The sequence below is a fragment of the Tursiops truncatus genome, chromosome 14 (genome assembly GCF_011762595.2).
Source record: "Tursiops truncatus isolate mTurTru1 chromosome 14, mTurTru1.mat.Y, whole genome shotgun sequence".
Lineage (NCBI taxonomy): Eukaryota > Metazoa > Chordata > Mammalia > Artiodactyla > Delphinidae > Tursiops > Tursiops truncatus.
In genome coordinates, this window is record NC_047047.1 from 38,311,059 (window position 1) to 38,338,334 (window position 27,276).

The 27,276-nt window shown below is 37.0% G+C and overlaps 1 protein-coding gene across 4 annotated transcripts in view; it reads right to left on the bottom strand.

The window, feature by feature from the left end:
* Positions 1–24,305, bottom strand: part of PAPOLG (poly(A) polymerase gamma) — a 32,776-nt gene extending 8,471 nt beyond the window's left edge. For 2 of the 4 annotated variants that reach the window (XM_019942756.3, XM_019942757.3), the window contains exons 1-14: positions 24,166–24,305; positions 22,016–22,177; positions 20,455–20,521; positions 15,743–15,824; positions 15,406–15,515; positions 14,147–14,200; positions 11,906–12,017; positions 9,099–9,188; positions 5,816–5,954; positions 5,112–5,184; positions 4,204–4,324; positions 3,776–3,860; positions 3,308–3,361; positions 82–201 (exon numbers count right to left, since the gene is read on the bottom strand). In XM_019942756.3, coding sequence (XP_019798315.1) covers positions 82–201; positions 3,308–3,361; positions 3,776–3,860; positions 4,204–4,324; positions 5,112–5,184; positions 5,816–5,954; positions 9,099–9,188; positions 11,906–12,017; positions 14,147–14,200; positions 15,406–15,515; positions 15,743–15,824; positions 20,455–20,521; positions 22,016–22,177; positions 24,166–24,182 — 1,286 coding nt within the window. In that variant the 5' untranslated portion in view covers positions 24,183–24,305. The other 2 variants (XM_033838485.2, XM_073791356.1) reach the window with 2 other exon arrangements.
* Positions 24,306–27,276: the final 2,971 nt, after the last annotated feature.

The following is a 27,276-nucleotide window of genomic DNA, read 5'->3' on the forward strand; positions in this document are numbered from 1 at the left end:
CATCTCACAACTGATCTTAAACCATGCATATTTCGGATACCATTATTTTAAAAATATGATATTAAAAAATAATTAACTTACTCTTTATGATGTTCCTTATTTCCTGGGAATGACTGGGGATTTACATGGGCAAGAGTAATAAATTCATTCCGTTCCAAATTTCCAACAAGTACACGTATTTTAGATTCTACTAATCCAACCCTAAAATAAAATGACAAGATTTTTCCATATTAAATGTGGAAGCTACATCCAAGTAAACCAAACAGCATATTAGCTATGATGCTTTACAGGGTTCATTAAAAAAATTCAGTCCAATATTTTAGGGACTCTGTTTAAAATACCATTCAGGTAAGTGAGAAGTTACTTAGTGAATTTCTGTTTCCTTCCCTTTCTTTTTCAAGAAGAACTGATCTATTTAATGCATTCCTGATCTAAAATACCCTGCCTTTTAAGACCATAAAATAGTCATGATTGGAGCATGAACAAAAACTGTTCGTTAACCTGGTTCTAAATCTTTTTCTACTTTCAAATCTTATGCCTAAACCCTAAGGCTAACATATATTTAAATAATGTTAACAAAAAGAGCTAATAACTAGCACTTAATTCATGAAATAAACATGCTCTAATCTTTACAAAATTGATACTAGATATTAAATTTTAAAAAGAATTCACTAAAAAAAAAAAAAAAAGAATTCACTAAAATCAGATCAGATACTACTAAAATATAGAAAGTTTCATCAGGGACTTCCCTGGTGGCACAGTGGTTAAGAACCTGCCTGCCAATGCAGGGGACATGGGTTCGATCCCTGGTCCGGGAAGATCCCACATGCCGTGGAGCAACTAAGCCCTCACACCACAACTACTGAGCCTGTGCTCCAGAGCCCGCGAGCCACAACTACTGAGCCCGCGTGCTGCAACTACTGAAGCAAGTGCGCCTAGAACCTGTACTCTGCAACAAAAGAAGCCACCACAATGAGAAGCCTGCGCACCACAACAAAGAGTAGCCCCCACTCGCCGCAACTAGAGAAAGCCCACGCACAGCAATGAAGACCCAACGCAGCCAAAAATAAATAAAAAATAAATTTATTAAAAAAAAAACTTCATCAGATACCTGCAACTTTACTTTCTACCTCACTTAAATGTGACTACTGTCACTTATTTTATTAACTTATTAATGATTTTATGAATTACAAAGAATAACTACAAGAACATTTTCACATTTTCAAACGCTTGAAAAAGCTTACACATTATATGTTCTTCAACAGCGGATATACAAAACACTTAGTTACTCCTCTGTGTTATCTAAATGAGATGTTGGCAAACTTTTTCAGTAAAGGGCCAGAGTAAATATTTTAGGCTTTGTGGGCCATATGTTTCTGTCACAACTATTCAACTCTGCCATGCAGCAGGAAAGCAGCCATAGACAATACATAAATGAATGAGTGTGACTGTGTTCCAATAAAACTTTATTTATAAAAATAAGTAGCAGACTGGATTTGCACTATACCATAGTTTTCTGACCCCTAATCTAGACAAATAAAATGTTTTAGTGAAAGGATTCTTTTCAGGGTCTCTTTAAATTTTTTTTTTCTTGTTTGTTTTTTCATTCATTCATTTTGGCCAACCAGGGATTTGAACCTGTGCCCTTGGCAGTGAAAGCATGAAGTCCTAACCACTGGATCACCAGGGAATTCCCAAGGTCTCTTTAATTGTCAATGAAATAAGCATTAAACCCTTGAAGCAAAAACAGGACAGTAATATGTTTTCCTTTCCCAAAAAGCAGACCTGAGGAAAGCACAACCATCTTTGGTGGTCTAACAGTTTCTGCCTGATGGAGCTAGTGAAGTCAATACACTGGAGGCAGAAGGAATCAGTTCAGATGCGCTAAAAAGAATGTACTAGTCCTTGACCAAAAATATCTCCTATCTGTTGACAGAAGCTTAAGATTCTGAAGCCTTTCATGCCACCATCTCCTAAATTAAAAGAATATATGGGCTCATACAACTCAATATCAAAAAAAAACAAACAATAATCAAAAAATGGGCAGAAGACCTGAAAAGACGTTTTTCAAAAGAAGACATACAGATGGCTAACAGGCATATGAAAAGATGCTTAAAGTCACTAATCATCAGGGAAATGCAAATCAAAACAACGAGATGTCACCTCATACCTACCAGAATGGCTGTCATCAAAAAGTACACAAATAACAAATGTCGGGGAAGATGTGGAAAAAAGGGAACCCTTGTGCACTGTTGGGGGGAATGTAAATGGGCACAGCCACTATGGAAAATAGTATGGAGGTTCCTTAAAAAACTAAAAACAGAACCATATGATCCAGTAATTCCACCCCTGGGTATATATCCGGAAAAAATGAAAACACTAATTCAAAAAGACATGCGCACCCCAATGTTCATAGCAGCACTGTTTATAATAGCCAAGACACGGAAGCAACTGAAGTGCCCATCAACAGGTGAATGTATAAAGTTGTGGTGTATGTGCAAAATGGAATACTACTTAGCCGTAAAAAGAATGAAATTCTGACATTTGCAGCAATGTGGATGGACCTGGAGAATACTATGCTTAGTGAAATAAGTCAGACAGAGAAAGACAAATACTGTATTATATCACTTATATGTGGAATCTGAAAAATAATACAAATGAATGTATATGCAAAACAGAAACAAACCCACAGATAACAGAAAACAAACAAGTGGTTACCAAAGGGGAGAGGGAAAAGAGGAGGGACAAATTAGTAGTATGGGATTAACAGATTTAACTATGTATAAAATAGATACGCAACAAGGATATGTTGTGCAGCACAGGGAATTAAAGCCATTATCTTGTAATAACTTTTAATGGGGTACAATTTGCAAAAATAATGAATCATTATGGTATACACTTGAAATTAATATACTGTAAATCAACTATACTTCAAAATACATATATGTGTATATATAGTCTGGGGGGTGTGTGTGTGTGTGTGTGTGTGTGTGTGTGTGTGTATATATATATATGGTAATAGGCTAGGTATCAGAATCATTCAAACTGCCTCAAAATTTTGCTTAAATCTGACTCTGAGAAGTGACAAAAGGCAAAAATCTGTACATATATTCTTATCTCATGTCACTTCCAATTCTGAAACATTAATTTGATGGCATTTCTTAAACACTGATGCTTCATGGTCAAGTACAACAGTCATCAATAAGATTTAATAATTTTGAAAATAGAGAAAGTGTTTTAGAAATGATAAAGTACCATATAAATATGTTATCATCACACAGTAGATAGAGAACTTGAAATGTCTTACCACTCTAGATGATTTTCTTCTGTTGATGCACTGGCAGTCAATACTATATAATGTCTGTGAAGAATTTTCAGCAATAATCAGGGGGAAAAAAGCCAGAGAAACATTGTTAGGGTCTGACTTTCCATTATTACTTTTTCTTTTTTACTCTTTCTTTATTACTCCTTCTCCCTCCCAATGAACAAAACAGCTAATACAGGCACACATTTATGAAAATTAAAACATGCTCTGATTTTCACAAAATTAATTCTAGACCTTCTAATTAAAAACAATTCACTAAACCCCAAAGCCCACAAATACTGGGTTAGACACTACTAGAATACAGAGACTTTCTCATCACCTAGGGTTTCTGCTAACCTATCCTTTACCTCACTTAAAATATAAGTGACGTCACCTATTGTGTATTAACTTTATAAGTTTAACATTCTTCTTCCTTAAACACACACACACAAAATGCAAAATTTCAAATACCTATACTTTTGGAAAAAATTTGGTGGCTCAAGGAGTTTGGACCAATCTGATTTCCCTTGAAGAATTTCATCTGTGACTGCGAGACCTAAAGAAAGAGAGACAGACAGTGATTTTGAAAACTGACCATCGTATTATCAGCTCCTGTGTGACCCTACGCCCAAAGTTCTAACCCTACCAAATCCCTGAGTAAAAAAAAGTGTAGATTTATTATGCTCTTTCTTAGAACATAAAAGTCAATTTCAACCAGACCGGGGTGGCTCTATTTTTGGCCTTCATATTATCATATATTTTGCAAAACCAAGTACTTAAAAAATACACATTTGAAAGAACTTTTAGAAATAATAGGCATAACTGCAATAGAGAATAACACTGTTGTCAATCAAAAACTCGCGGGAACATGTAAAGGGTAATAGGGCTGACAGGTTTACCTTGTTTAAATTCTTCTACCATTACTGTTCGAGTTGATGTGGACACATTATACGTAGAATTCTGTTGTGGGTAGGCAGGGGTGATTATGGGCATGAGATGATACCTATCTGATGGATTTACCTGTGAAATTAGAAGCAGAATAATTGATCTATTCTCCTATTTCAGTTGTCCTCACTTCATCCCCAAAAGTCTGAAGAATATGAAATATAAATTTAATACTACATCTCCTCAGTTCTAAGAAGTACATTTCCCCTCCCCAACTTCAGTTATTTCTGAAGTCAGATGTGTCTGATAATCAAAGTTAAAGAAAACTCTGCAGAAGTTTATTTCTCCCCCAAAAAGCTGTTAAATGGATGGTGCAGCTTATAAACAGTGGTCTTTTAGAACCAAGGAAATACAATATCATAAGTGCAAAAAGCATTATCTGGTCCAGTGGTTCTCCATCCTCTTTCTGCACCTATTCAACAGATGACTTCCCCTTGGTTACTCAGAGGAATGAGTATCACTTTAGAAGCACATTAAAATGCAAGGTGAGTGAGAGTTATGCTATCTTGGAACCATGAATCTGCTTTAAACTGTACTGCAAAGTACATCCTTTATATACTTCAGTACTTTATTATTAGTAACTAATTACTTGTAAGACAGTTTTTAACAATAGATTATAACATCTTGGTTGATATACCCACTCAAGTCTTATATGGGTGATTTTTAATGACATAACATTTGGATTGGATTGGAGATACAAATCATCTGCACCGAAAAAACACAGTAGAGGGAGGGAAAGGACTATAGTTACACAGAAGGAAGATGAACAGGAACAAGAGGAATTATCCTTAACTAGACTGCACTTTACAGAATCATCCTATTCCTAAAAGGTTTTAATGAAATGCCGTAATAAGTCACATACCCGAGGATCCCAAACTGGCAAATTCAAATTGCTTTCTTCCGGTTGCTTTAGCAGCACAGGATTTGGCCATTCCCTAACATGAAATAAGCAAATAAACTCACATAAGACCTCATTTCAGGAACTATATGAAATGTTAAAATCATTAGATGCTGCTCCAACTTTCACACAGCAAATGTTATGGGTATTTGGTATTGAAAAAAAAAAAGAAACTGACGAAGGGAGTATACAAAGGAAAAAGCTGCTTATTTTAAAGCAGTGTTCTCTGAAAGGGCAAATACTACTTTGCCCATTAGCTGCAACTAATTTAAACTTGAATTTTTTCTTTCCTTCTCATTTGCTTTCATGGACTTAACTCTGATAATTTAATAACAGCAACAGCTAACACTTACTGAGAATACTCCTAATAAATTGTGTGAAGCAGCTATAGTTATCATCTTTAGTTTACATATGAGGAGATCTTAACCTCTATATAGCTAGTAATTAGCAAAGACTACTATCATAAGCTAAAGGCCCACATTCACAGTCCCCCTAGAAGAAAGCACCATCTGGGGTCCCATCATTGCCTCAATTTTGATGTTTTTAAATTTAACTTAAAAAAGGAATGTAAGACGACAAAAGGTGTAAGCAAAACTCTTAAATTTGCAAACAAATTTACATATAGGCAGAGGTTAGTAAGTAGTGAAAATATGCATATGAATACTTACCACTTGGAAAAAACTAAGAAGAACTTATGAACTAAAGTAGAAGCTGCTGCATTTGGATATAATTGGCAAGTTCTTGCAACTAGCATTGCCCAGGAGACACCACCAAGGAATCCCAACATGTTGGAATAAATACCACGTCCTAGAAAATTAATAGTTGTTAATTATTGTTAGGACCTACTATCCATGACATTCAAGTGTAAGGAACAGTACAACTTCCCTCCTAAGATTTGCTTAGAACTTTTCTCCCTTATAGAAACATTAAAATCAACAAACAGACCTTCATGTTAGGCTCACATTCTTATCAGTAAACCCTAAGCTGCTCATCTTACCCCCTACTTTGCCCTCCAATACAGACATCTCAGTTCCCTGCCTCAGTTCTGACTGTCCAACTGGGCTCTACTGATATGACATTGGAATTTCCCACCTTTCAATATCTGTGGTTGAGAGAGAAATGAAAGGGAGGAGGAAAGATATTCAGAGGGTCCACAAGTAGGGAAGAAAAACTTTTCAACAGTACACTAGTTCCCCCTTATCTGTGGAGGAAACGTTCCAAGACCTCCAGTGGATGCCTGAAACATGGGATGGTACTGATATTTATGATAAAGTTTAATTTATAAATTAGGCACAGTAAGAAATTAACAACAATTATAAAAATAGAACAATTATAACAATGTACTATAATAAAGTTAAGTGAATATGGCCTCTTTTTGTCTCAAAATATCTTATTGTATACATTTAATGCCCTTTCCATCTTAACTGAGTACTTATCACTGTGGTTATAACGTTTTAAAAATTAATTAATTTATTTATTTATTTTTGGCCGTGTTGGGTCTTTGGGGCTTTCTCTAGTTGCAGTGAGTGGGGGCTACTCTTTGTTGCGGTGCATGCTTCTCATCGCGGTGGCTTCTCTTGTTGCAGAGCATGGGCTCTAGGCGCGCGGGCTTCAGTAGTTGTGGCACGCAGGCTCAGTAGTTGTGGTGCATGGGCTTAGTTGCTCTGTGGCATGTGGGATCTTCCTGGATCAGGGCTTGAACCCGTGTCCCCTGCACTGGCAGGCGGATTCTTGACCACTGCGCCACCAGGGAAGTCCCGTGGCCATAACTTTCACAGTTTCACAGAGGTGAGACAGCAAAACTAGCACGTATTTCTTTTTCTTCCTTTACAATTTCATGATAGGAGATTCGTTCTTATGTAGATCTTAGCAACCTCGACCTACGGTTGTTTTCCTTAAGTTGATAACTTTCACCTTTTCACTTAAAGGAATCACTTTACAGGCTTCTCTTTGGCAAATCCAAGTTGCCAGCATCACTACTCTTGCACTTTGGGCCCATTAATAAGTTAAATAAGGGTTACTTGAACACAAGTACTGCAATACCATCTCTGTCCCAGGCAGGACAGCGAGAGATTTCATCACACTACTCAGAACAGCATGCAATTTAAAATTTATGAATTGTTTATTTCTGAAATTTTCCATTTAATATTTTCAGACTGCAGTTAACTGCAGGTAATTGAAACTGCAGAAAGCAAAATGGCAGATAAGGGGGGACTACCCTAATCATGTTCTTGGGCATTTAAAAATTCAACTGTAAAGTTGGGGACTGACTTCAGTATTGTGCAAAAATTTGTATATCTCTCCATAAAGTACAATACAACCATTGATATTACTCATTTTCTTGAATGATTGTTTCTTTTTTTGGATGACTGTTTCTTACAGCAATCTATAAAGAAGCATTACCATATTTCATCAAAACTAAGATGTTCTCAGTTATTATATAATATAGATGATTTTATGTCCCATTAAGAGAAAAAAATACAAAATATCATTTCAGTTATGTTAAATGTGAAAAACATGCATCTAATAATTGACAAAACATGGTATTTAATCTATAAGGAAAAACAAATTGTTCATGATACCCCGTTACTGCAGATTACTTTACCCTGACTACACAATATAATTGAGCCCAAGGACAAATTCTACTTGCTTAAGGTCTTTTTAGATGTGTACTGTCCTATATGGTAGCCACAAGTTACATGTGCCTATATATAGTATTTTTTTGGTAACTTTATTGAGCTATCATTCACATACCATAAGATTCATCAATTAAGTATAAAATTCAATGGTTTTTATTCTATTCACAGAGTTGTGCAATCATTACTTTAATCAACTCTGGAACATTTTCATCACCCCAAAAAGAAAACTTTAACAGTCACACACCTCTTATTTCCCCCAAGTCTTCCCAGACCTAGGCAACCACTAAATCCACTTTCTACCTCTATAGATATGCCTACTCTGAACATTTCACATAAATGGAATTATACAATATGCAGACTGGCTTCTTTCACTTAACATAATGGTTTCAATGTTCATCTATGTTGTAACATGTATCCATATTTCACTCCTTTTAACTGCCATATAATATTCCACATTATGAATATACCACATTTTGTGGCCGTCTCCACTTTGACATTATTAATAATGCTATGAACATCTGTGTAAAAGTTTTTGTGAGGACCTATGTTTTCACTTTAGATATTTTAAAATTTTAAATTTAATTAAAATTAAATAAAATTTAAGTTCAGTTCCTCAGGTGCACATTTCAAGTGCTCAACGGCCATATGGTTACTGTATTGGACAGCACAGATATGAAATACTTCCATCATCACAGAAGGTTTGATTGGAAAGCACTGTTTTAGATTGTAAAACCTGGTGCCAGAAGTGCAGCACAGCTTAAATGTAGTTACAAATAATACAAACTGTGCTGTGCCAGCTCAGGGCTGGGTCTTTTAGGAACCACATCCTATATATATATAAACTAGTACAGTTCAAGGCTTTATTAGAAGAGTGTTGGAAGGTAAAAACAAAAGGTTAAAACTATCACAGTAGGTTCTTCACTTAATACATTTACTGAACACCTGCTATACACCAGCCTCTCTGCTGGAATGGGGAGACAGAGATGATGAGATGGTCCTGTCCATAGACAGCTCGAACACAAGTAAGGGTTTTACTCTTCAAGTTCTAACTCATTCTGACTCCCTGGCTGCAATCCAAGATGTAAAGTCAGGGGCTTTTAGTTTTCACCCATGGGAGAAGAAGGTAAAGTCACACATCAGAGCACTGGTAAGCATCACACGTGAAAAAGAAATAGCTTCTCCAAAGCTTACTGCACCTCAATCCCCCAAGGTATCAACAGGTTCAGGAATTCCCATATGTGCTTCTACCATGAGCAACTGAAAATTATAATTTTATAATGCAAACGTAAAATAAAAGACTTGGGATACTTACGTTTTGCCCATAGTTTGACTGCTCTTAGGGTGAGTCTGAAAGTTTCTTTATTTGGCACTAAATGCAAAATTTCATCAGTAACTCTACACCCTGAAAAACATAAAGCATTCATTTTTCATTATGCAACAAATTCCAGTTAATTCAAATGTCCTTCTAACTTTGACTCTCAAATGCTAAAAATATCAAAGATACTAAAATATGAGGCTTAATTTCTTTATGTACTTTAAATGTAGCTCTTATATAAGAGAAATCAGTTTGCTTACAAAGAATTAAAAAGCACATGGGTTATACAATCCAATATTAAAATAAGAGATGAGTCTGAATATCTTTTTAGCTTTTTTCCACCTTTGGCTTTACTGTTAATCAAATGCCTCCAACTTATAAAACTGTTATTGCTTTAATGCAAACCTTATCCACAAATACTGTGATTTACTGTTGCACTCTGGAAATACAGCAAAATGCAATGATTAAGTTAAACAAAATATTGGGTTGGCCAAAAAATTCATTTGGGTTTTTCCATAGCAGCTTATGGAAAAACCTGAATGAACTTTTTGGCCAATCCAATACAAACCAGTGGTTCTCAAAGTGTGGTCAGTGGACTGCTGGGAATCTATTAGGTCAAATCTATTTCTATAATATTAATGCTTTCTTTGCCTGTTTCACTGTGTTAACATTTGCACTCATGGTGCCAAACCAGTGGTGGGTAAAACTGCTGGTATCTTAGCAGTGAATCAAAGCCATGGCAACAAACTGAAATAGTAGACAATATTATCTTCACCACAAATTTGCAGTTAGAAAACAGGAAAGGAACGTGTGTGATGTTTGAACATTTTCAAGGTAAGCTGAACTATCTGTTTTTTTTCAAGGAACACCAGTTTTACTTGAAAGAATGATTGACAAGACAACTACAGTTATTCATACTTGGGTATTTAGCAGACAGTTCCTAAAAAATGAACAAAGTGAGCTCCTCACTTCTAGGAAAACAAATGACAAAATTTGTTACCAATAATAAAACTTGAAGTTTCAAGTAAAAATTAGAATTTTGGACAACTGGTATCTGCTAGTGTGAGCTTGACAGCTTTCCAAGACTTAGACTTTTCTAATGAGATTGGTGGTGACATTAATGAATGTGATTTTTTTAAAAATTATTTTATAATGAAATGTGTGTTAACATTTAGACGATCCAAATAACTTTGTGAGCCAGTATTTTCTAAATGACTAAGGCATGATAGGACAAAATCAGGCATGGGTAAAAGATCCATTCAAAGAATAAGACAGACCAACAGATTTTAATGCAACAGAGTACAAAAAGTTAACTGATACAGTTTTAGGTCTGATATTCTAATTAACACTTTAAAAAGATCACTTTTATTCAGCAAAAAAGGGAACAAACTATTGATATATGCTACAAACATGGATAAACCTCACAAACATTATGCTAAGTGAAAGAAGCCAGACACAAAAGACCACATATTACGTGACCCCATTTGTATGAAATGGCAAATCTATAGAGATAGAAAGTAGATTAGTGGTTGCCTGGGATTGGAGGTTAGAAAAAGGAATGATTGCAAATGGGTATGAGGGATCGTTTGAGAATGACGAAAATGTTCTAAAATCGGATTGTGGTGCACAACTCTGTGAATATACTAAGACTACTGAATTGTACACCTAAAAAGGATGGATTTTATGGTATGCAATTACTCCTCAATAAAGCTGTTGAAAAGAAAAAGGAAATTGGGCCTCCCTGGTGGTCCAGTGGTTAAGAATCCACCTGCCAACGCAGGGGACATGGGTTTGAGCCCTGGTCCGGGAAGATCCCACATGCCACAGAGCAACTAAGCCTGTGCGCCACAGCTACTGAGCCTGTGCTCTAGAGCCTGTGAGCCACAACTACTGAACCCGCGTGCCACAACTACTGAAGCCCATGCGCCTAGAGCCCATGCTCTGCAACAAGAGAAGCCACCACAATAAGAAGCCCGTGCACCGCAATGAAGAGTAGCCCCCGCTCGCCGCAACCAGAGAAAAGCCCGCGCGCAGCAATGTAGACCCAACACAGCAAAAAATAAATAAAATTTTAAAAGAAAAATAAATAAATAAATAAAAAGAGGCTTCCACCAGAAAGAAGATTATTTAAAAAAAAAAAAAAGGAAATTGTCATCAGTCAAGTTTTGGTGTAGTATTAAAGAATATCCACAATTATCAGAAAAGGCTATGAAAATACTTCCTTTTCCAATTACATATCTTTAAGAGGCCAGATTTCTTCCTATACTTCAATCAAAACAAAATTTTACAAGAGATTGACTGCAAAAGCAGATATGAGAATCTAGCTGTGTTCTATTAAATCAAATATTAAACAGTTGCAAAAATGCAAAAAAATAAAAAAGCCACTCTCACACAAAAATATATTTATATTCACTTATAATGGGTTTACTATTGTTATTTTAAAATGAACTAATAATTAAACACCTTAAAAATTTCTCAGTTTTTATTTCTAATATGATAAATTGATAAATATAACTCACATAAACAGAAGATCTTGGGGGGGGTGGTCCTCAAAAAATGTTTAGAGTATAAAAGGGTCCTGAGACCAGTAAGTTTGAGGACCACTGCTATAAACATAAACATTTCAAGTAAATTTGTGTTTTAAGATGCTTAAATGTGATCAGATTACTTGTATAAAGAAAATTACATCATTTTTAACTGAGTTTGTCTAATTCTTAAAACGTCTATTAATAGTTTTGCAAAAAGATCTCTATTCATCTAATTGTTTTCAAGTAGGTATCTGAGATTTCTCTTTAGAAGCTTACCATTTAGGCTGCGAATACACCTTATATCAAGGCTTCTCAGTCGAGAGTCGTCTCTTAGATCTAAATTATCTGATATGGTTTGTATTGACAGTCTTGCAAAGACTAGATCAATCTTTGGAAAGATGGAAAAAAAAAAGAGAGAGAGAGAGAGAGAGAAATATTACTTTTTCTCCTTTTAGTCCATTCTCCCCCCTTCCCACCTCAAAAATGTAAAAAGTTCTAATTATTAGTTTGGGAAGTTCTACCAAAACTTCCAAAGGCCTATGCAGGTAATATCACATTGGAAAATCACTGCAAAGTTTTGGGAGAATAATTTTCAAATTAAGAGTAAGCATTTTAATTTTGCCAATCATTAAAAAAAATCAAAACCTTGTAAGTGAATTTCTAGATAAGATGACAGATCCAACACATTTACATTCACTCCCTCTTGAAACCCCACTAAAATACCAGCAAAATTTTGTTTTGTTTTTTTGTTTTAGTTTTATTTTGTTTTTAAAGGCATAACCCACTAAGTCAAAGAGAACAGAAGGAGACAACGGTAAAAACCATGAAATCTGGAAAGCAGATGGACAAATGGTAACAGACTCAGCAGATCTAAGGAAGCAGAGATAAAACATATTATATCTGGGAAATAAGGACAGGAGGCTGTAAATAAGTTCTTAAATAAAAAGGAACATTTAGAGAATAAAAAATTATTCTTAGAAATTAAAAATATGATGGCAGGGCTTCCCTGGTGGCGCAGTGGTTGAGAGTCCACCTGCCGATGCAGGGGACACGGGTTCGTGCCCCGGTCCGGGAAGATCCCACATGCCATGGAGCGGCTGGGCCCGTGAGCCATGGCCACTAAGTCTGCGCGTCCGGAGCCTGTGCTCCGCAACGGGAGAGGCCACAACAGTGAGAGGCCCACGTACCGCAAAGATAAATAAATAAATTTAAAAAAATTAATTAAAAAAAATATGATGGCAGAAATGGAAAACAAGAGAACATTTAGAAGATGAGAAAACCCCCAAAAAGCAGAACAAAAATATGAAGATGTAGTTATAAGTGGGAAGGAAGAAGTAAAAAAAAAAAAAAAAAAAACCAAAAAAACACGGCAGTCCTGGAGGTCCAACATACAAATGTTAGGAGTTCCAGAAAGAGACAGAAAACAAAGGCGGGCAACACAACTGAATTCAATACAATTTCCAAGAACTGAAGGACAGGTATTTCCAAACTGAAAGAACTACTTGAGTGCCTTAGCACATTTGGTTGAAAAGACACATACCAAAACAAAGTGTATTACCAAAAATTTTACAACTATGAAGACCAGGGAAAAAAGAAGAAAAGAAAATCACACAAGTGGCCAAAAAGGCAAAATAGGTCACATAAAAACCATGAGTAACCAAATTGGCCTCACACTCCTCAACAGAGTGTGGAAGCTAGAAGACAATGAAGCAAGGCCTTCAAAATTCTGAGAAACATTATTTCCCACCTAGAAGTCTATGCTTAGCCAAACTATCAATTTGGTGTGAGAACAAAATAAAGATATTTGTAAACATTCAAGATCTCAAAAATATCTGCTCTTTTTCAGGAAGCTGGTGGATGAGTGCCACTAAAATGAAAGTAAGTCAAGAAAGAAGAAAACTCAAGAGAGAAGCAAAAGGAAATCCCAGGATGAGAGAAGAAAGATGTCAGAATGACAGCTGTATTATCAGTCATGGAGAACAATCAGTGTGGATTAGAAGAAGTGAGAAGAATCAGTGAGATATTTTTTCAAGACGATAATGACAGGACACCTGAGAAATCCAAATCTATTTAGCGGAGATTTAGACAACTAGGAGAGACTGAATTTGAATTAGTCAAAGTATAAACATCAAGCAAATAAAACACAAAACATTAACTCCCAAGAAAACAAAAGACACACAGCAAAGAATGGTAACCTAGTACGTTTTGTGCTCAGTTTTGAATATTATTTATAAGACCGTAATAATATAAACACTGAATACTGCTCCAACTAAAACTATAATAATATAATTATTTTAGGAGATTATGGGAATGAGAAGGATGTGTATAAACATCTTGGGGGTAGGGATGGAGGCTGGTTCCTTTTCCATGGTGAGGAAGGACTCACCATGACTAGAGTATTTGATTCCTTAAAATTTGTGCCTATGTAAGTCTGATTTTTAAACTATAAAACAAACAAACAAACCCATATAGGTTAAATAATTCAATTATAAAGTCAGAAAAATATTTAACACTTACTTCAATTCCATCAAATTCAAATTTTATAACAGGCACAAAGGCATCTTCTACAGCCTACAATAAAAGAAAACAATTATAACAAATAAGGTGTAATCCTTTATCCTTCCCAAATGCCAGTAACATGAATACTTTTTCTCCCAATTTTTATTTTAACTCAGTAGGAAAACTGAAAATTTTCTTAGTTTCTCATTCTACCTAAGCAAGCACTTCTACTTTGTGACTGTGTTGTTTAAGATACGCAAAATGTCCATGACAGTAGTTACCTAACATATTATCCTTCTAAAAATATTCATCATAAACTGGCAGGCAGAACTGCTATCATCTGGGTATTTACTATTTGTTGAACTTAGCTGAAAACTGATTATTTACAAAAAGCACTAGTGTTAGATATTAAAATATCAGATCCCATGACTAATCTATCAAAAAAAATCTATATCACTTGGATTTAGTAGAAACGTTTCTCTGAGCCTTCTTTAATCCCCCAACCTAACAATTTTTTTTTCTTTTTTGTAAATTTTTTGGCCCCACTGCCATGTGTGGATCTTAGTTCTCCGACCAGGGATGAAACCCTCGGCCCCTGCACTGGTAGCTTGGCGTCCTAATCACTGGACCACCAGGGAATTCCCCAACCTAACAAATTCTTAACCTCCTTCTCCATTCCCAGACACCCAAATAACACAAATCCTCTGAGCTTCGCCTTATCCAAGCACTTGAGATTGCATTAAAACTACCTGTTTGCTTAGTACCCCCAGTCCCTCCCTCACATAAACTATCTTGTTCGCTCTTGTATTTGTGGGACTAAGGCCAGTATCTGATGAATCATTGGTGCTGAAATTTTATTTGCTGAATGAATGGCTAGATATACACACATAAAGAGTTACTAGTTGAACCTTATACATAATGAGCCATTTGCTGTGCACCAACCATTTATCAGATATTATAGTAAATGATTTATGTAAATTATCTCATCAATCCTCCAAAAAACTTTATAAGAATGTTATCACTAGATCTTCATTTGATAGCTAAGGAAACTGAGCCTCAGAGAGAATAGGTAACTTGACCAAAATCCACAAGCTAATATGTGGTAGATTCTAGATTCAACACAGGTGTGTATAACTAAAAAGCCCATGTTTTTAGTCATTACTGTTATTTTAACAAGATACAGCAACTTCTTAAGAAATACATCAACCATCATAAGCCCTAGCTTTTGCAGTTATCTGTTAACAAATTCAAAATATTAAATACGAGAGGATACTTACTCTTAAGTTTCTAATGCCATCTTGATGTTTCAATTTTTCAAAAAAAGACTGAAAAAAATCAGATCTCTCCACATGTCTTGGAGCAACACAAAGTGCATCAATGTCAGCTCCTGCAAATCAAAGTATTTATTATCAAGAACAGTATATTGAATATGTATTACATTTTTGTATACACAAACATATGTACAGAAGAAACTACGTAAGATGAGTACAGGAAATAATATAGTACTCTAGTAGTGAGATAATGGGAATTTTTTCCTCTGTATTTTCTGATTATGAACAACAAATAAGTTTGTTATTGCAAGTTCTTACCAGTAAAACATAGAAAAGCAATTACCTTTGGTGTGTACTCCAAGCCTATAGGAGCCAAAGGTGAAAATTTTTCCACCAACAGTAGCCACAACAGAAGGTGGGAGATTCTAAAATAAAATAAAAAAATTTTTAAGGCATTCAATTGTTCAAATTATTTAGCATTAAAATTGTCTAAATGCTCTAATACATGTTGACAAGGATGTGAAGAAAAGGGAACCTTTGTAGACTATTGATGGGAATGTATATTGGTGCAACCACTGTAGAAAACAGTAGTAAGGTTCCTAAAAAAACACTAAAAACAGAACTACCAGGGACTTCCCTGGTGGTGCAGTGGTTAAGACTCCACATTCCCAATGCAGGGGACCTGGGTTTGATCCCTGGTCGGGGAACTAGATTCCACATGCATGCCGCAACTAAGAGTTTGCATGACGCAACTAAGGAGCCCATGCGTCGCAACTAAGGAGCCAGCAAGCCACAATTAAGGAGCCTTTGAGCCGCAGCTAAGGAGCCCACCTGCCGCAACTAAGACCCGGCACAACCAAATAATAAATAATTAAAAAAAAAAAAGAACTACCACATGATCCAGCAATTACACTCCTGGGTATATATCCAAAGAAAATGAAAACATTAATTTGAAAAGAGATATGCACCCTAATGTTCATAGCAGCATTATTTACAATAGCCAAGACATGGAAGCAAACTAAGTGTCCATCAACAGATGAATGGATAAAGATGCAGTATATATACAGAATGGAATATCAGCCATAAAAAAGAATAAAATTTTGCCGTTTGCAACAACGTGGATGGACTTCGAGGGTATTATGCTTAGTGAAATAAGTCAGACAGAGAAAGACAAACACTGTATGATATCACTGACATGTAGAATCTAAAAAATAAAACGAACTAGTGAATATAACAAAAAAGAAAAAGACTCACAAATACAGAGAACTAACTAGTGGTCACTAGTGGGGAGAGGGACATGATAGGGGTAGGGAATTAAGAGGTACAAACTACTATGTATAAAATAAATAAGCTACAAGGATACACTGTATAGCACAGGGAATATAGCCAATATTTTATAATAACTATAAGTGGAGTATATAACCTTTAAAAATTGAGAATCACTATGTTGTACACCTGAAATTTATATAATATTGTAAATAAACTATACCTCAATTTTAAAAAATTGCCTAAATGCTACTGATATGTACTACATTTGTCAAGTTTGGTGACCTGACATTTGTAAAAGTACTTCAGAGCTTTTTTGATTGCAGCTGAAGTAATGAAGGTATTTCCAGAGGAAAGACACGACAAATTTGTGTCCAGCATACATGCACACATCTCTATCTTAAGAAAAACATTTTTTATCACTTGACCCTACCTGTCCCCCCAAATTACCTGATTTGGCTCCATCACTTAAAAGTCACCAAGGAACTTGGAACTACCAAATTAATGCACTTTCAGCTCTCTACAGTTATCATACTCTTGACTAATACTATCTCCCCTTTAGTTTTTGTGACAGATATGCTTAACTTATTGATTCTAGCTCTGTAATATTTCTGCCAGAAAGTGGGGTAATTCTTGACATGATCTCCTTATGAGACCTAATCTAACAACTTTAATTAACATATTTTTGGTTGTACCAGAATTACAATGCTACTTTTCACCTCTCTCTAGAGCCAATTCTAACTGCCCATCAGATATTTTCACTCAGACTTTCTGATCCACTTCAGTATACATGCCTGAAACCTAGCAAAAAATTCTTCCTATGATAAACCAGGTATACCTCCTGATTTCTCTATTTTTGTTCCTTATTTTCCTTACTGCCCATACCTATAAGTCATTATTATTCTTCCTGGCTTACCAATTCTTAGGTTATATCCCTCACATGTCACTTCCTCCCCACCCACTCCCATTCTGTGCTATTTGACAGTATCATAAGTTACCCTCTTGCCATTAGTCTTTATTTCTTACTCCATTTTGTTAAAAATTCACTGGCTGGTGTTCTTAAATTAACTCTATTACATAACTCTTCTGCTCAAAACTTGCCAATGCATTCTTCTACGGATTCTGATCCTTGGATCCCAAGGACATCCACAGTATGCTCTTAAGGATCTTTCTTGCCTTGTCTCCTAATATTCCCTTCTGAAGCTCCAACTGCCAACACGTTACATAACCTAGTCTCCTTTCCATTGCATTTGCCATTTTCCTTCTCTCAAATGCTTGCCATCCTCTCTGGGTATCTCAATACCATCTATTTTTCAAAGATCACTTCAAGTTCCACCTCCCTCATGAAGCTTTCTTTGATTATCCATCTTGTAGCAAGCTCCTTTTTCCCCCTGTGCTCCTCTACTGTTATTATCTTTAACCACTTTTATACTACATTTATTGACTTTTTTTATTCTGTGTATGTTAGTTCCATCTCTTCAACTATATTTGAATTCCTTGAAGGTGAGAACTCTGTCTACTACTTCTATTTCCCCAAAATGCCCAGTCCAAGTTCCAGAGAGTAATATCTGCTAATGAACTTGACTAAAAGTATCTGCATAACAGGACATTATGTTTGTTATTTTCTGTTTAACGGACATGTTTCAAGAGTACCACAAATAATAGCTAGAAAGAGTTAATAAAATTATTGATGACTAACATAAATCAAAAGGATAGAGAAGCCCCTTTTAGTTTACCTTCCTACTTTGAAAAGCATGATTTCTTCTTGATTTATGAGAAAGTGATAAACTGAATCACAGAGTAAAGTATTTTCCCCACAAACCACAGTATTTAACTAAAATGATTTGACTTGGAGTTCTGGACTGTTTAAACTTTAAATATTCCAACTGTGTGTAGAATACTAAAATGATCTTTGATCTAACTCAAATCCTTCAGATATTTTTCAAACTAAAATATGCATAAATGAAAGGGAATTATAATGATATAAAAAAGACCAATCACCTTATCTATGCAAATAAAGATGTTAAAACCAATTAAAATTTTTAAAATGATTACATATTTTATTTTCTTTGCTTAAAAAATGCCAAACAGTGGCAAAGCCTCAAATTTTTAACAATGGTTTTATGCCTAGAAATTAAATGGAAACCAGCTACTGGTCTTTGCAGATTAAAGCACTGATGTGAATGAAATGAGAGAAAAAGCAATTTAAATAATTAAAAACAAAAAAACCTTTTGACCTTGGAACAGATTCTACTGGATTTTTCTTTTAGGTGCAAAAAACCACACAGTAAGAAAATTAGTTAGGTGTATCTCTCAATAAAGTAATCTAGCCTCTTTTGTGAATAGTTTAACACTTGACTTCCCTTGATGTATCCTAGAATATGGATGGGAGCAAAGACCTCAGCACAACCACATCAGCTGACATAAAGACCACACAAGAAGTCATAAAGCTTGATACTCTGATTTTAAAAGAATTCTAGCAAGTTGTGTATCTGGTTTGCATACCCATAGCAATTATGGGCTGACATTTATTCAATCCCTGAGCTCGGTCCTGAGGTTGCACAGGTGAATAAGGTTTATTTCTTAAGGAGTTGATCAGCTAGTAGCAGAGAAACAAGCATGATTTTTTTTTTTTTTTATTACTCATGACTAGCATTTCACCTGCTCAGAATTCAACCTAACTGAAAACCTCTACTATTGATAACCCTGCTGTGAGCTCAGAAATGAGCCAGATAGTCATTTGGCAGCAAAAGTAAACAGCGTAAAGACCATTTATTTAAACTCAATGATTGTAGATTAGCACAGTCCCTCATAACCTTATTCAGAGCCCATTTTTTAAAAGAACCAATTTTATATATGTATCATAAGTACAGAAGGAAATAATAAAAGTTGTAAAAGAAAGAATTCTAACAGGTGTTTATCTAATTTCTAAACTGATGCAGATTAGTGGGCAGAAAGGGATTTGACAGAGAGAGACACTACTGCTGTGAGCCATTAACTTTCAGCTGAATGCTGTTAAGAGATGGGAAAACTGTAAAAAAAAAAAAAAACAACCCTAAAATTTAAAATACAACAGTTTGAGCCACTTCGTGAAGGGGCAAATAGTATTACCCAGTTGAACATGCCCTACACCTCATTTTACTACAGCCAGTAAAATAATATTCATAGTGATGATTCCCTGACAAATGAGAATTCAATTATACTCAAAATACTCTAAGAAAGCAAGAAAAATGTAATCGATTTTAGAAGAAAAATAGTTAAGCTACCAGAGGGGGGAAAAAGTTGTGTAAGTATAAATTAGGGTTTGCAAACTCCTATGTCTCATGGGCCAGGCAGGAATGCAAATGACGAAAGTATACACATAAGAAACACAGAAACTGATAACTGACAGTTGCTGTGTCAGAGAGAGCAGGGAGTGATGGGGACCATGAAGCACTGAAGGGGAGGAGCCCAATTCCACTCAAGCCTCTTCCTGCCTTGCACAAAGGAAGGCCCAGTGCTGCCAGACCTGGTATTTCACAAGAAGTCTGAAATCTGGCTTTTAAAGTAAAATCTCAGTAGTTAAATTTTGATCTACTACATGTGAGTCAAGCAAGACATTTAATGTGAACTCCAGTCAGACACTGGCTACCTCTGGGGTAAATCCTCACTTATTTAGGACTCAATATCTACACCAATTCATTTCCAAGTATACTAAAAAGTTTTAATGTATTTCTGATTATTCTCAACTCTGCATCTTACTACCAGGACATAATGAAACTATGAATTCAATTTAGTTTAGAGTCTTACCTTACTCTCACTGACCTCAGAAATCCATTCTTTTACTAAATTGTTCAGTTTACCAAGAACAACCAGCCTATAATAAAAAATAACATGCTTTAGATGAAAACAAACACACACCAAAAACAAACTATTTTAAAAAGTAATTAAACATATAGGCAGTACCTTTGTGTTGGTGCTAGAGTAAAAGCATATTATACACGTGCTAATGCTATCACATCTGTTGACACATGGCACATCTCTTTGGCATTCTTAGGTTCCTAAGAGTTCCAAAGAGACGATAAATGTGATTGATAGTATTTTGGTCTTTGAGCTATTTTCAAAATTCAAAAAGCCTAATAAAAAAATCAAAATTACCTTCAATAAAGCTGCAGAGGCCAACTGAACTGTCAACTTTCTTGGCCTTACTATGGAATAAAATCAATTCAGTGTGGTGATAATAGAGGTTAGCATTCTCTCACTGACAGTTATGAGTTTTTGGATAATAAAAACAGGTAAATAATTTATTGGCTAATTTTTATAAAATTTACTTAATAAAAGCAATTTGATATTAAAACAAACTTGCAACCAATGGCATATCCAAATCCAGATTTAAAAAAAAAAAGAAGAAAGATAGAAGAGTTTAGGCATCTCAAAGATAACACATGAAAAACTGAATTCCTGATCTGTCCGAACCTGCTTCTCCTTCAGCCTTCCCCAGGTAATGGAATCCCATCCTTCGAGATGCTGAGACCAAAAATCTTGGCATCGTCCTTGACCCCTCCCCTCCCACCCCCTCACATTCCACAGTCATTAAACCACCCTACTTTTAAAATACATCCAGAATTCTACTACTTCTTATCACTTCCACTGCCATCCCTAGTTCTGGCCACCATCATGTTTTTCCTTGGGTTATTATAATAGCCTCCTAACTAGTTTCCCTGCTTCTGCCTTTGACCCCCCTTCAGACTATGCTCGGTAAAGCAGCCGGAGTGACTATGTTAAACATGAGTAAATCATGTCAATCTTTTGCTCAAAACCCTAACAGCTTCCCATCTCACTCAGAGTAAAAGCCAAAACCGTTATAAATGGCTTTCAAGGTCCTAAGTGACCTTTCCTTCCAAGCTCCTTCCCACCTCATTTACTTTAAGCCCACATTTCCCTTCTTATTCACTCTGCTTCACATACCTAGGCTACCCTGCTGTCTATTTCTTAAATATACCAGGTACACTCCCACCTCAAGCCTTCTGCCTAGAATGCTCTTCCCTCATACCCACATAGCTCCTCTCTCACCTTTAAAATTTCCCTCAAATGTCAATGAGGCCTTCCCTGACAACCTCCTCTCCCAGCTTCATTCTTCTCAGCAGCACTTGTCAAGTGCAACACTGTATTTATTTTACTTACTTGGCTAATTGTTAGTTTCCTCCTCTAACCTTCAACTAAAATATAAACTCCAGGAGGGCCAAGTTTTCTCTTCATTTTGTCATTTTTATATCCCTAGGCAGGGACATAATTGGTACTTGATATATGTTCACAGAATTAATGATTAAAGAATGTACTATAAAATATTTTGCATTGTTAAGTGACATACCTGTGGTTCAATTCTTCCTCATCTTCAAATACTCCAAATGGTTTCATGGCATCAATTAATTTCTGTGTGTAAATATGATCAATTTCTTTTGGACATGCCAAGCTAATTGGAGAGGTGATTCCATAATGCTTTTGTTGACGCTGGCTTTCCAGCACGGTGTTTCTGTTCAAGAAAAATGAAACAGCAGAAAAAATTTAAAGTACCATATACTGATACATTAAATCTCTCAATCCACTCATTACTTTAGCTACCTTAAAAGTTTAGTAAGTACTAATGGTTGGAGCCCCGCCTTTTTTTTTTAACGAAAAAAGGATATTTTGTGCTTATGTTGATGAAGGACTATTCATACTGCCTCAAGCTTTCATGGTTAGTATGTCTTTTCAAGCCAAAAGCAGCCTGTGTTGGCATCAGGACAGCTGTACCAACACCACTCAGCTCAAATGCAAAGAGCCTGAATGGGAGCTGGGCCAGGGCCACCTCCACTACACACCCTGCAGACTTAAGTCAAGTACCATCTACAGTCAGTCTTTGAAAAGCAGTCAGCCACTTGAAAGAAAGCTCTAAGTAAAAACAATGCCCCCCCCCCCCGCAAGAAACAAAAACATCCCATTAGCAGGTCCTAGTGAAATAGTCTAGCTTTTAAAAAGCAATCACAACTAGATTTGTTCCCAAAACATACATTAACATTCCTTGCTTGCATCAGAGTTTATAGTCCTAACATTCTGTCACTCTAGTTAATTGTTTTCTTCATTGTCTAAGTGAAGTCTATGACACCAGCTACCTTGGGCCCCACTTTCTTATCTATATGCTGAAAAAGTTGACTATCAAGGTCCCTACTAGCACTGAAATTCCAAATCCATTATTCTGAACCTCCCTCATCTAGACAGGAAAACAAGGCAAGCAACAGAATTCCACATTCCCTTCCACTCATCAATTCCACTTATAAGTAAACACCCTTGGAGCAAGTCTAGTACAAGTGTACAAGGAGACATGTACAAAAATGTTCACTGCCACACTGTAACATTAAAAAAAAAAACTTAGAAATGACCTAAAATAATCACTAACAGGAAAAGGACTAAATTAGGGTGTATCCCTAAAATGGAATACAATACAGTAGTACTAATTAATTAGAGCTGAAAATACTATCATGGACAAATCTCAAAGATATTATGTGTACTAAAGAAGTTGTTGAATGACAAGTGTGATACTAGTTATATAAAGCTTAAAAACAAGTAAAACAATGCCGATTATGGACACATACATGTATAGTAATAGCATAAAAAAACATGCAGCAATAAGCATCAAATTTGGAACTGTGGGGAACTCTGGAGAGGGAGGTGGATGGACCACTGAAGAAGGTAACAGAATCCTTCAGATGTATTCGGTATGCTTGTTTTCTTTTAAATAAAGATATGTGTGTACACACACACACACACACACACACACACACACGGAAAGTTATGCTTTGGGAGAGATGGATGGTGGCTACACAAATGATGCTTATGTTATTCTCTGCATTTTTCTTTATGTTTAAATTATTTCCTAATAAACTAAAATGTAAGAAGCTACAACAAAATCTTGCCAAGCACGGACACTGTTTCTGACTTATCAAAGTATGAGCAGGAGGTATAGACCGGCAGATGTACTGTGGATAGGTGGGGAGACCAGGGAGACCATAGTCATTACGAAAGAGAAACCCATGGGCTGGGATAGGTCATTCACTCCAGGAGACGTGGAGACAGCCGGTCAGGAAGGGAGGAGGGGGAGGGAGGGGGATGGTATTTGCGCCAATGCAGACAGGAGCAGAGACCGGCTCAGACAGCGCTGGGGGCAGGAGAGTAACCGACAATTTCTCCCCACGGACACACGCGCCTCTCTTCCGCCGCAACCTTGTCTGGGGGCGTCCTCAGAGGTAGGGCAGCCAGGGGCAGATGGGGACTCCTGCAGTCCCCGAGTCTGTGCAGCGGTGACCAGGTGAGCCGCCGGGTGTAGGGGAGGTGCCCTTGCCAAACGGCCGCGAGAGGGGAAGGAGACCATTGAGAGAGCTCAGGGCACGGCGCGAGGGGCAGGGAACAGAAACGGGTGCCAGGCCGGCCACCCCAGCCCACCCCGTTATGCCTCGCCCCCAACCGCCGGCCCCCACCACTTACGCAGACATCTCTTTCATCGCTTCCTGCGCCTCCCTCACCGGCGAGTCTTTCGCTCTGGAGTCCTGTTCTTGCTCTTCCCTTCTCCTCCTGTCCACTTTCCTCCGCTCGCTTGTAGCTCGCTTGCTCGCTCACTGTCTCACTTACTACGGCCGAGGCATCCAACCGAGTAGTGAAAACACCAGAAAACCGGCTCTATTTATGACAATACAGCGCGGCCGACGCCAATATGGCGCCTCTTCCCAGCCTGCCCCTCGCCCGCTGAGGACCCGCCCCTGAAGGCCTGGACCCGCCTTGACCCCGCCCCCTCTCCCTTTGCGTCCCTGGAGGCTCCGGTGGCCCCGCCCACAGAGGCGCCGGCTGCGGCTGCCGACACCGGTGCGAAGGAGCGTTTGGTCCCCTCCTTTGTCAGTGGGACTGTCAATCCAGACTAACTGCTTGGAAGGTAATTTGGAACATGTTTTCCTTGTTTCTCTTATTCTCTTATGAAAGCCTATATCATATATTTTTAAAAACTCCACAACCTTGCCCAGCGAATACTATTTTAACTCTTCCATTATACCACACTTTTAATTTAATCGGTTATAGTCATACATAATCTAATTAACCCACTCGTGGAGGAGATTATGTCGTGAAAAGGTCACACCCAGGAACGTGTGACTTTGCAGTTACCCCGGAGAGAAGCAAGCTTGTAAATTGGAAGCTAACTGTTCACCTCTAAGTACCGCCCCTGGTTCATGGCATTCTAGCAGTTAGGTAACGGAGGTTGATAGGAAGGCTGGCAGTTTGCAATAGGAGGATAAATACAAGGCTGAATCAAAATCGCACACTTTCAAATAGTGGAGATCATGTGCCATGTGAGTGTGAGGATGAAAACGGGAAAATGATGACAAATTTTAAAACGTTAAAGGGCAGAAACAATTTAAAACACTAAGTCGTTACAAGGAAAAGAATGTCAAGAAGATGCTTTTTCTTGGAACGTGACACAGTAGATAGAGAAGATAGAATCATAGAGAAGACAGAATTAATCATTCAAAAATATTTATTGATAATCTAATCTGTCCCAAGCACTGTGTGAGGCTCCAGTGATTTAATTGTGCATAAAACCAGATGTATATTCTTTAATTTTATGGAGTTTAGAGTTTAGTGAGGAAACAGTCAAATATAAGTGATATTCTTCTGTTGTAGAACTAAATCGCCTACTATGTGTCAGGCACAGGAGATACTTAATTCCCACTCTTGAGAATTCACAGTCTAGTGAAGGAGAACAAGCATATACAAAGATTAAAATATGGTATGGTCCGTGATAAGATGGGGTCAGGGCATTTAGGGAGGCCTAAAGCAGGCTGCCTAAACTTGAGGGCTGGGATGGTCAATAGTGGCTTCCTGGAACAGGGTATTCGCTGATGGAGGAGTTAGGGCAAATTGCGTACATCTGGCCCTGGGCCCTGGTAAAAGCACCTTCCTGTTCTCTTGGCACATGGGCCTCGAGGGTCCCTGCTGCCTCTAGGTTTTGTCTAGGGCTCATTGGAAGGGCTTGTGGTCTCAGCCCAGAAGCATCACAGGGCTAATTCTTCTCCCACCTCTCCCCATCTCCCCAACAGTTTAGGGAATCTTGCCAGACTGGGAGACAGAAAGTCTCCTTTCCTCAAGGTTTCTAACCAAGACATTTGTTACTAGTTGCATAGAGTTCTCTTCAGGGCTCAGCCTCGTTTCAAACCCCAAAGCCAGAAAGAGTTGCAGGTTGATTCTGTTACCTGCACAGGGCAGAGTCCTTAGCTCAGCGCCAGGAACATAGGATTCAATAAATCTAACTCTTATTTACATTGATTGCCATAACTCTTATCTCCTAATTTTTCTCTTTGTTTATGTATTTAATTTTGAAATATTTCTTTTCCTTCTTGCCTTTCTTTCTTTTCTCTTATAGAATGCTTTTGTTTTGCTTTTTTCTCTGTATACAATGCTTTGTTTGCTCTTACCTGCTGCAGGAATTTGGAAGAAAGGTAAACTCTGCTTTCAATTCTACTAGTTCAAGGAAATCCTAAAGTGTTTCAAAGACAGCTTTAAGCCTTTATTTATGTAATTATCAAAGTCAACATCAGAACAATACTTTTTAATTCTGTTTTACGTGTTATTTGTAGTTTGCCTCATTTTTATTTGTTTCTCCCCATTTTCCCCATCTTTGTTAATCTACCTGGGATTGAATGCCAGTCCCCAACCCCCATTTCAATAAGGACACTTTCTTTCAAGGAAGAATATGTTTTCCTTTGTGTGTGGGGGGGGCGGTGGTCTACATTGTAGCTGTACTTTTTAAGCTAAAATTTTCCAATTACAAATGTAACCCATGGGACTTCCCTGGCGGTCCAGTGGTTAAGACTTGCCTTCCAATGCAGGGGGTGTGGGCTCAATCCCTGGTCAGTCGATCCCTGATCCCAATGCAGGAGGTGCTAAGATCCCATATGCCTCATGGTCAAAAAAACCAAAACATAAAACAGAAGCAATATTGTAACAAATTCAATAAAGACTTTAAAAATGGTCCACATCAAAAAAAACAAAACAAAAAAAAACACAAATGTAACCCATGTTTGTAAAAAAAAAAAAAAAAGAAAAAGAAAAGAAAGAGTGGAAATCTCTCCCTCCCTTCCATTCCTAACTCCATTTTTACTCCCCAGGGAACCATTATTAACAGCTGGGTATCTATCCTTCCAGAATGTTTTCGATATAACCCAAACCGCATATAAACATGTACCAGAGGTTTTGATTTTATTGTTTTTTAATTTTGAAAAATAAATAAAGGGGTCATACTGCACATGTTGTCCTGCTCCTTTTTTTTTTTAACCAAAAAAATCATGAGCATCTTTCTATGTTAGTAAATGTTATGGACTGAATTGTGTCCCCAAAATTTCATATGTTGAAGTTCTATTTTCCAGCACCCAAGAATGTGACTATATTTGAAGAGTTTAAATAAGGTCATTAGTGTGGCCCCTACTCTAGTACGACTGATGTCCTTATAAGAAGAGGAAATTTGGACACAGATGGCACAGAGGAAAGGCCATGTGAAAGCACAGGAGAAGACTGCCATTTACAAGCCAAGGAGAGAGGCCTCAGAAGAAA